The sequence below is a fragment of the Aotus nancymaae genome, unplaced genomic scaffold, assembly GCF_030222135.1.
Source record: "Aotus nancymaae isolate 86718 unplaced genomic scaffold, 86718_ANA_hifiasm-v0.15.2.pri h1tg000038l, whole genome shotgun sequence".
NCBI classification, from domain to species: Eukaryota; Metazoa; Chordata; class Mammalia; order Primates; family Aotidae; genus Aotus; species Aotus nancymaae.
In genome coordinates, this window is record NW_026988452.1 from 5,206,981 (window position 1) to 5,218,100 (window position 11,120).

At 45.2% G+C, this 11,120-nt stretch overlaps 1 protein-coding gene across 1 annotated transcript in view; it reads right to left on the reverse strand.

Moving 5' to 3' along the window:
* Positions 1-9,610, reverse strand: part of OXSR1 (oxidative stress responsive kinase 1) — a 95,722-nt gene extending 86,112 nt beyond the window's left edge. The window contains exon 1 of the mRNA XM_012455655.2: positions 9,470-9,610. Coding sequence (XP_012311078.1) covers positions 9,470-9,539 — 70 coding nt within the window. The 5' untranslated portion in view covers positions 9,540-9,610. The remainder of the gene's footprint in view (positions 1-9,469) is intronic.
* Positions 9,611-11,120: the final 1,510 nt, after the last annotated feature.

Sequence of the window (11,120 nt, forward strand, 5' to 3'; positions counted from 1 at the left end):
CCATACCATCTCACCTTTCTAACCTCCATTTATCTGTCTCTTCACCCTCTGACTTACTCTGCTCTAACTGCCCTCACACCTCCTTAGCATTCCTTAATCACATCAGCATGCTTCTAATTCAGAACCTTTGTTCTTGTCGTCCTCTGCTTGGAAAAACAGAAAACCACATCATTCCCTTTTTTTTTTTGAGACGGAGTTTTGCTCTTGTTACCCAGGCTGGAGTGCAATGGTGCGATCTCGGCTCACCGCAACCTCCGCCTCCTGGGTTCAGGCAATTCTCCTGCCTCAGCCTCCTGAGTAGCTGGGATTACAGGCACGCGCCACTATGCCCAGATAATTTTTTGTATTTTTAGTAGAGACGGGGTTTCACCATGTTGACCAGGATGGTCTCGATCTCTTGACCTCGTGATCCACCCGCCTTGGCCTCCCAAAGTGCTGGGATTACAGGCGTGAGCCACCGCACCTGGCTTCATTCCCTTCTTGACCTTCTTCAGGTCTTTCCTCAAATATCACCTTCTCAGTGACATTTTCCCTGACCTATTTAAAACTGAAATGCCACCTTCATCCCTAGCAGTCCCTACCCCCTGTCCCTGCTTTATTTTTCTTCTTTAGAGTTTCTAGATTATAAACTCTGTGGAAACAGGCATTTTTGTGTTTGCTTCACTGTTTTATCTCCAGCATCCAGAACAGTGCCTGGCACATAACAGTTCAATAAATATTTGCTAAATGAATTAATCAAGTAGCAGAGTATATTTTCAAGGGGAAAAAAAAACTTGTCAGGGTAGAATGAATATAAAAATAGCCCAGTCTTCATGGGTATTATTTCATTGTTACCATCATGTACATTAACACTCACTGAGCATTCATTCTGTGCGCCGAGTCTGTGCTGAGTACTTTCTTTACTTACACTTCTTCTGTTCATCTAATAATTACAATAATCCCATGCATTAGATATTAACGGTCTTACAAGGCAATGTAAGTAAAGCAATGTAATTAAGGTAAAACTTAGGTCATACGGTCAGTTAGGCAGAGTAGGGCCTAGAAATGAGAACTACCTGAGTTTCAAAACTATGCTCTTAATTGGTAGGCAATTACCTTTTCAGATTAAAGCTAACATTTATTAACAGATTACTATATGCTACATTATTTACTTGCAATATCTTATTTAACTATTTTCATTAAAAAAAAAAAAAGAGGCCAACATTTTTAGTTGCTTAGCCAACATAAAATTTCCTCTTCTTTAGTAAGAGAATCCTGACCTATTTTGTTTGAATGTGTCCAGCTAAAGCTTCATTTCCCAACCTCCCTTGCAAATCACAAAATTATACAGTTCTGGTCAATAAACTAGAAGTGGAAGTCACTGAGTAAGGCATCCAGGGAAGAAAGCTTTTTGAAAGACAGCCAACTCAGCTGTCATGTGTCTTTGTCCTTTTGCCATATTCTTCTGGACTAGAACACAAGCATGAGTCCAGAGGTGACACAACCATCTTCCAACTATGAGAAGCAGAATCACGTGCTAAGAGTGGTGGCATGAAAAACTAGGAGCCTGGGTGCCTGACAGCACCTAGGATGCCACCTCCAGTCTTCTTGTTATATAAGAGGAGAAAAGGATTTTATTAAGCCGCTATTATTTCCATTTTCCTCACATGCAGAGAAATGTAATCCCTATTTGATACAACCCTGTGAAATGCTGGCCTCATAGAAAATGTCACTTCGCTGAATCTCTCAATCAGAGGAAAAATACACTACTAAGCATCATTCTATTGAAAGCATGAAGTCCTTGACATTTATGGAGGCAATAAAGATAAAGGCCCTGGAATCTGCATTTGAAAACCAAAACTTCAGACACGAAATGTGTGGCTAGTGAACAATTAATGAAAATTAAAAAGAAGGGAAAATCAAAAGTAGAAATATATTGCATTGCCTTCACCAAAGTGTCAAAGCTAGGTGAATCATACCTTCAACCTAGTATGAAGTTTTCGATTTTCTAGTCTGAGGTAAATAGTAAATACAGAGACTTTTCAAGATGCAGGACAATAAAAGCTACATGGCACAGCCCTCTGCCATCGTATCATGTTACTGGCAATATCATGGTGATGGTCCTTACAGTTATACTACCATGTCCAACATAAATCCCTAAACCCATCTGAACCTGAATGAGGCTTGGACTAAGGAAAAAAAAGATGCAAAAAGAAAAAGAAAAAAAAAGATGCAATAATATTCCAATAAGCATTAAAAACAGATTTAAAATATTTTAAGTGTTACAAAATTTCATATCACATAGTATTTTATTATTTCATGGCAATACCAAAAATTGGGAAATATAAGGACAAGGGGAAGGGTAAAAAAAGTCACAGCTAACAACAACTATCGTTTTATACAAGCTAAACACTTACCACAAATAATTACACTCAATCCATATAACAACCCAGTGACATAGGTACTATTCTCCCCAGTATACAGACAAAAAGCTGACACGGAAACTAATTATATGATTTGTCCAAGACCATATAACCAGTAAGAGGCAAAGCCAGGATTTGAATCTGGGTCAGTCTAACTCCAAAGTCCAAATTTTTACAGCTGTTTCAACACATGTCAAATACAGTATAACACATGCTCAGAAATTCTAATCTAAAACTAAGGGCTAGGAGCTAGCTCAAAAATACTGAAAGATCAATGATTAATTGTGAGAATGATACTAATATCTTTTACACATAATCATACTTAAAGAACTTCAAATCTTGCCAAAGCATGCTTAAGATGACACAATTCCTTTTCTTTTTTAAGTCCCCTGAATTTTCAATCCATAGACTTTTAATATGTTCCCAGGAGGAGATTCTGTTCTCTGCAGGATTTTACCAGAAAGATGAAGAACAAAACAGAATGTGAGAAACAATGCCATAAATAGTATAGTGCTAAGTAACAACTGTGAAAAAAAATACAGTTCAAATAATTTAAGTTGAAATAAATGTATGTGTTTCGACGGAGATGACATCATTGCATTGATTTCTCTAGAACACAATCCTTTGAAAACAAAATTTAAATGATCCCAAACCCCTTTTTCTAGATTTTAATCTTGTTTCCTGAAAAAGCTGAGTGTAATCTGAAGAAATCATAAAGATTCTTTTGAAGACTATAGCTTATTATAAAATACAATGTACCAAACATTTAGGTATGGAAGCAGCGTTGAAATGAGAATACAATGCTTTACCGAACCTTGCTACTTGAACTAGCCTGTAGCTCAAGGAAAACTTTTTTTTCCTCCTTGTTGGGAAAATGGAGAGAGGCAGTAAGAAGACTGGAAGGATGTGACAGGCGTGGAGCATCTTTCAGATTTTTTCCCTCTAAGGGTAGATATTTCCCTTGGCCAGGCACAGTGACTCACACCTGGAATCCCAACACTTTAGGAGGCTGAGGTGGAAGGACTGCTTGAGCCGAGAAGTTTGAGACGAGCCTGAACAACATATGAGACCCTGTCTCTACAAAAAATAAAACAATTAGGTGGGCACGGTGGCATGTGCCTGTAGTCCAGCACTGGGGAGGCTAAGGCAAGGGGGTCACTCAAGACAGGAGTTCATACAGTGAGACAGTGAGCTGGGATTGCTCCACTGCATTCCAGTCTGGGTGACAGAGTGAGACCCTGTCTCAAAAAGAAGTGGGGGAGATATTTCCCTTAATCTGTGGGACAATGACCCCCATCTTCCAGTTTATATCCAAAAACCAATCAATGTAGATACAAGAACAAGAATCCTGAATTAGGCTACAGGAAACGTAGATGCCAGTATTGCCTCTGCCTCTCATTAGCTATATGGCTTTAGGCAGTCATTTTAGCTTTCTGTCTCTGTGTCTTCAACTGTAAAACAAGGCGGTTCACCTTACTTTAGATTCTACACAAAAATTAATTCAATATGTATCAGAGGCTTAAATGCAAGACCTAAAACTGTAACACTTAAAGATAACATAGGAAAAAAAAATCTTCACAATGATTGGGTTAGTCAAGATTTCTTAGATACAACACCAAAAGCAAAATCAATAAAAGAAAAAAATGATAAGCATCAAAACTCAAAACTTTTGTGCTTTTAAAAGACACCATTAGGTCGAGCGCAGTGGCTCACGTCTATAATCCCAGCACTCTGGGAGGCCGAGGCGGGTGGATCACGAGGTCAAGAGATCGAGACCATCCTGGTCAACAAGGTGAAACCCCGTCTCTACTAAAAATACAAAAATTAGCTGGGCATGGTGGCACGCGCCTGTAGTCCCAGCTACTCGGGAGGCTGAGGCAGGAGGATTACTTGAACCCAGGAGGTGGAGGCTGCGGTGAGCCGAGATCGTGCCATTGCACTCCAGTCTGGGTAACAACAGCAAAATTCCGTCTCAAAAAAAAAAAAAAAGACACCATTAAGAAAATGAACGCAGTCGGGCACAGTGGCTCACGCCTGTAATTCCAGCACTTTGGGAGGCCAAGGCAGGCTGATCACCCAAGGTCAGGAGTTCGAGAGCAGCCTGGCCAACACAGTGAAACCCAGTCTCTACTAAAAATACAAAAAATTAGCTGGGGTTGGTGGTACACGTCTATAATCCCAGCTACTTGGGAGTCTGGGACAGGAGGATCACTTGAACCCAGGAAGCAGAGGTTGTAGTGAGCTGAGATTACGCCACTGCACTTCAGCCTGAGCAACAGAGCAAGACTCTGTCTCAAAAAAAAAAAAAGTTAAAATGAAAGAAGGCTAGGCACAGTGGCTCATGCCTGTAATCCTAACACTTTGGGAGGCTGAGGCAAGCGGACCTCCTGAGCCCAGGAATTTGAGACCATCCTGGAAATGTGTTAAAACCCTGTCTCGGCCGGGCGCGGTGGCTCACGCCTGTAATCCCAGCACTTTGGGAGGCCGAGGCGGGTGGATCACGAGGTCAAGAGATCGAGACCATCCTGGTCAACATGGTGAAACCCCGTCTCTACTAAAAATACAAAAAATTAGCTGAGCATGGTGGTGTGTGCCTGTAATCCCAGCTACTCAGGAGGCTGAGGCAGGAGAATTGCCTGAAACCAGGAGGCGGAGGTTGCGGTGAGCCGAGATCGCGCCATTGCACTCCAGCCTGGGTAACAAGAGCGAAACTCCGTCTCAAAAAAAAAAAAAAAAAAAACCCTGTCTCTACAAAAACACAAAAATTAGCCAAACGTGCTGGCATGCACCTGTAGTCCCAGCTACTTGCAAAGCAGGGGTGGGAGGATCATTTGAGCCCAGGAGGTGGAGGTTACAGTGAGCCCTGATCATGCCACTACACACCAGCCTAGGTGACAGAGTAAGACTCTGTCTCAAAAAAAAGAAAGAAAGAAAGAAAGAAAAACTACAGTGGCTCACACCTGTCATCCCAGCACTTCGGGAGGCTGAGGTGGGTGGATCACCTGAGGTCAGGAGTTGGAGACCAGTCTGCCCAACATGGTGAAACCCCGTCTCTACCAAAAATGCAAAAATTAGCTGGGTGTGGTGGTGGGCGCCTGTAATCCCAGCTACTTGGGAGGCTGAGGCAGGAGAAGGATAATCGCTTGAACCAGGAGGCAAAGGTTGCAGTGAGCCGAGATCACACCTCTGCACTCCAGCCTGGGTGACAGAGCAAGACTCCATCTCAAAAAAAAAACAGGTAACAAAACAAACAACCCAATAGGCAGTCCAAGTGGACAAAGGATTTGAATAGATATTTCAAAGAAGAGTTATGAAAGCCTAATAAGCACATAAAAGGATGCTCAAAACCACAGTGAGATACCACTTCATAGCCACTAGGATGGTTACACACAAAAAGACAACAACTATAGAGAAATGAAAACTCTTATAATTACTAGCGGGAACATTAAATGGTACAGTTACTTTGAAAAACAGTTTGGCAGTTTCTTAAACAGTTAAATTTGTGATACGACCCAGCAATTCCACTCCTGGGTATCCATCCAAGGAAAATGAAACATATTCACACGAAGACTTGATGTGAATACTCACAGCAGCCTTATTCCAAACAGCCAAAAAGCAGAAACAATCCAACGTCCATCAACTGGTGTCCAATAAAAAGGAACCACGTATGCTACATGCTAGATGGATGAACCTCAAAAAGCATTATGTGAAGTAAAAGCAGCAGAACACCAAGGACTATATATTATATGATTACATTCACATGAATGTCCAGAAAGGGCAAATCTATACAGATAGAAAGTAAATGTGATTGCCTGGGGCTGGGGGTGGGAACAGGAAGTAACTGCAAATGGACATGAGGCATCTTTCTGGAATGATGGAAATGTTCTAAAATTGGATTGTGGTGATGACTGAACAATTATGTAAATTTACTGAGATTACTGGGTTGTACATTTTAACCAGGTAAATTTTATGTTATGTAAATTATACCTCAAAATTGTTTTTTAAAAATTAAAAGAGCCGGGTGAGGTGGCTCACGCCTGTAATCCCAGCACTTTGGGAGGCCAAGGCGGGTGGATCACGAACGAGGTCAAGAGATCGAGACCATCCTGGTCAACATGGTGAAACCCCGTCTCTACTAAAAATACAAAAAATTATCTGGGCATGGTGGCGCGTGCCTGTAATCCCAGCTACTCAGGAGGCTGAGGCAGGAGAATTGCCTGAACCCAGGAGGCGGAGGTTGCGGTGAGCCGAGATCGCGCCATTGCACTCCAGCCTGGGTAACAAGAGCGAAACTCCATCTCAAAAATAAATTAATTAATTAATTAAATAAATAAAAGATATTTATGCTAAGTGAAAGAAACCAAATATGAAACACCACATGTTATATGATCCCGTTTATATGCAATGTCCAAAAAAGGCAAGTCTATAGAGACAAAAAGGAGATCTGTAGTTGCCTAAGGCTGGAGGTGGAAAAAGGGATTAACTGTAAGAAAGCACAAGAGATCTCATGGGGATGATGGAAATACTCTAAAACTGGATTATGGTGATAATTGTACAACACAGGGAATTTACTGAAAATCACTACATGTTACACTTAAAATGGGTGTATTTCATATTAAATTATACCTCAGTAAAGTTGTTTTAAATCTATGAAAGATGGTCACATCACATAGGCGTTCCTAACCTTCTAAAAACCATGGACCACTTTGTGAACGTGAGGAACACTAACCCTATCCAGAAGACTGAGAAACTCCCTTTTGCCCACTCAGATATCCTATGGGTCCGAGGACACCAAATTAATAAATCACAAAATCTCTAGCGCCTTTGCAACTCTGAAATTCTTTGCCACCTTAACAGCAAAGGCTTTGAGAACGACTACAACCATCCTTTTCACCCTAGAAATATGGACACACTACCAGAAAAAACTCTTCTAAAATGATGATAGGGAACCTCGTCTTTACTTCTCTGACCACATTTTGGAATCTTCCATTTAATCCTTTCCTTCAATATGAAACTCTGACTAGGGGAACCAGACGCAATCAATCAAGACCGGGAACTAGCTAACTGTGTTTAGAACCAAGCAGTACATGTCAAAGACCCAATGTGCAGCAAGACACAAGCCTATGAAGTGGCTTCCGCAAAGATGTGATGTCTTTCAGATTAAACTTAGTCCAGGTGCTTTTGTTTTGTTTTTGTTTCGCCTACACAAACCAATATTACTTTAACCCCTGATGGTTTTAAAACAAGAGGCAAGTAAAGTAAAAAACAAATTGTTTGGCCAGGCGTGGTGGCTCACGCCTGTAATCCAAGCACTTTGGAGGCCAAGGCAGGCGGATCATCTGAGGTTGGGAGTTCAAGACCAGCCTGACCAACATGGTGAAACCCCATCTTTAAAAAATAAATAAAAAATAAATAAAAAAATAAAACAAATTGTTTGACAAAGCTTTTTTTTTTTTTAAACACAGTGAAATAAACACTGACACCCCCAAGGCAGGTAAGGAGTCTTCAGTTGGTCTTTTATTGTAAAACTAATTTTAGTGCAGGATGCTGGCAAAGTAGACAATTCTCCTTCCTCCAATACAGGGGTCTGCTCATGTCGGTCGGACTGAGCCTGTATAGCTAAACCCATCCCCTTTTGATTTCCAAGGTCACTGGGTTATCGTCGTCCAACAAATACTCCCCTCATCCCCAGTGCGCAGCTCCTCCCAATCCGTAGGCTTCTGTGAGAATTATAATCTATGTTTGTGTAAGTTTTGGTCTCTGCCAACTGGTATTCCTGGACCCCCTTCAAATCTTTTCACACACCAGCCCAATTTATCGGATCACGTCAAGGCACTGTTTGAGGGTCTCCAGCGACAAAATAAAATTCCAAAGTCTGTACCAAGGCTGAGAAGATCCCTGAGCTCTGGCTCCTCCCTTCCCTCTTCTATCCCTGCCAGCCTTCCTTCAGGTCCTAAAACACATCAAGCTCTTCCCCTACTCAAGGCCACTGCAACTCCTTATCCCTCAGTAAGGAAAAATCTTCCCGAGGCTCTTAATCCTCACTTCTTTTCATCCTTCAGGGCTCAACTGCAATGTCATCGCTTCAGAAAAAGAATTTTCCTTTAAATCACACTAACTAGATCTCCACGTTATTCTCTAACAGAATATCTTGTTTATCTCCTTCATAGCACTTGCCAAAGCCTCTTCTTTTTAATTCTTTTTTTTTTCTTCTTCTTCTTTTTTGAGAGGGAGTCTTGCTCTGTTGCCCAGGCTGGAGTGCAGAGGTGCGATCTCGGCTCACTGCAACCTCCGCCTCCTGGGTTCAAGCGATTCTTCTGCCTCACCCTCCCAAGTGGCTGGGACTACAGGAGCCTGCCACCACGCCCGGCTAATTTTTGTATTTTTAGTAGAGACGGGGTTTCATCATACTGGCCAGACTGGTCTCGAACTCCTGACCTCGTGATCCGCCTGCCTCGGCCTCCCAAAGTGCTGGGATTACAGGCGTGAACCACCGCACCCTGTCCTTTTTAATTCCTTGTATCTACCTCCTCGACTGGAAAGTCAGTTGGAAAGAGTCGGAAGTTGGGTCTAGGTTGCTCAGAGCGGTTCCTGCAGCTTCACCTGGAGGATTCCCAGCTCGCTCCAGCAGGGATGGAGGAATAAACTAAAGCTCCTTTTCTATCGCACAATCCCATAAATCGATGGCTGTGGCCACAACTTCAAGATCCCGTTTCTCCCAGAGCCTCGGAAAGGCCTGTCCCACACCCACACTTTCTTTCTCTACAAGACACATGGGTCGCTCCTGTCCACACATCTGAGAATACCGTACACAGATCTCTCCTGACCCCCTCAAACCCCACCCCACCCCACCCCACCCCACCCCGCCTCACAGGCGCGCGCCTCAAAACCCCCTTCCCGACTCACACGCGCTCCTCGACACACGCATCCTACAAGCCCCTTGCACCGCAAGCGCCCCACGAATTCCTGTGAGGGCTGCGCTTCCCGAACTCCCGCGTGTCTCCCCGTTCCCGCGTGTCCCCTAGCGCCCAGCGCCGCGCCTCCCCCTCCGCGGCGCCTGCTCTCACCGATCACCTCCTGCAGCTCATAATCGTCCCTGTTGATGGACCAGGGCAGGGCGCTCGAGTCCTCGGACATGACGGCGGCAGCGGCTCGCGGTCCTCCCTCAAACTCGCTGACCTCGCTCGTCTCCTCGCCGCGCGTCTCCCCACCCCCACCAGCCGCCGCCGCGCCCCCACCAATCGTCTCTCAACAGCCACGGGTCGGACGGCGCCGGGGCGCGGGGTCACCGCGCGGCAGAGCGGAGGGGGCGCGGAGCTCCTGCGGACCTCGCCTCCTGCTCCTCTGTGTCCGGCACTGCCCGGCCCAGCCCACGTCCTGTCCTCGGCCTCCGCAGCACCAGCGACAGAAGCTTCGCCTGGGCCCAGCCCCTCAGTCCCGCCCTCACCCCAGCCCCACGCAAGGGCCAAACTTTCCCTTCTCCCTCCACCTGCCGACACGCAGCGCGCTGACGTCACCGCGCTGGTCACGCCCCACCTCGGCCCCGCCTCCGGCCGCCATCTCCAGTGTGGCTGACTATAAAGTGAGCGAGGTAGAAACCCGAAAAGGTGGGATTTGGCGGTGGAAAGGAAGAAATGCTTAGGAAGGGGTTCATCAAAGGCATCGGAAGGCCGTAAGAGAGCCTTAAGTAGCACAGAGGCAGTAGCCACACTAAGCATGGCGACGAAAGTGCAGCCATGTAGAAGGGGCAGAGCCTCTTCTAGCGCCTGGGGCACGTTGCTGTCTCCGTCGTCGCATTCATTGGTTTGTTTGAGAAGGAATCAGAAAAGCAATGGATGTGGGTGGATGTCAGTCACAAATTGGTCCCGCCTCCAGACTCTCGGAGCGCTTGTCTCTGTTAGGGTTGCAGCCCTTCAAGAGCCCCATTACCCTGCCAGTCTTACCCCTTCCTCTGTTCCTCTGGAGTGACGTCACGGCGTAACCATCACACCCTCGAGACGTGCTAAGGGCTCCACAGGGTGTGGAGAAGCCCTGAGGGAGCGGCTGGGTGGGGTGGCCTTCGGGTGTGGCCCACTGCCAACTGGGATAAAAGGCTTTGGGCCACCGGACGGAGTGAAACTAGGAGTTTGCCTGGTGACGCTTTCTCAAGGCGGACGTTCTTCTAACGCTTGTCGCGGTGCTGTCTCCCACAGTTTCCTCCTGCATTGGGCGGAGATGGGGTTGTGTCTGTTCGCAGCTTTAGCTCAAATAAGCACCTGCCTTGGGGGCTTTGTTTTTTGCCCCCTGACAGGGCTTGGGCATACAAGTGAGACCCACCCACGAGTTTGGGGGTTGTCTCACGGGCCTTGACTTCTGTCACCCCGCCCCACCCCCACCACTGAACTTCAGTTTTCTCCGTTTGACTACGTTAGGGCCGTTGGAGAAATTAGCGAGCTGAAGACTGAACACACTTGGTAAATTGGATTTTAAAAAATAAAGAGCAACAGGGATAGGGCTAGATGCGACTGAACACACTTGGTAAATTGGATTTTAAAAAATAAAGAGCAACAGGGATAGGGCTAGATGCGAAAGTGTCTTAGGTTGGACACCTTTCAGTCCAATGGCAGCCATAAGGAAGAGACCTTGGGCCGGATACGTTGGCTCACACTTGTAATCCCAGCATTTTGGGAGGCTGAGGCGGGTGGATCACCCTAGGTCAGGAGTTCAAGACTAGCCTGG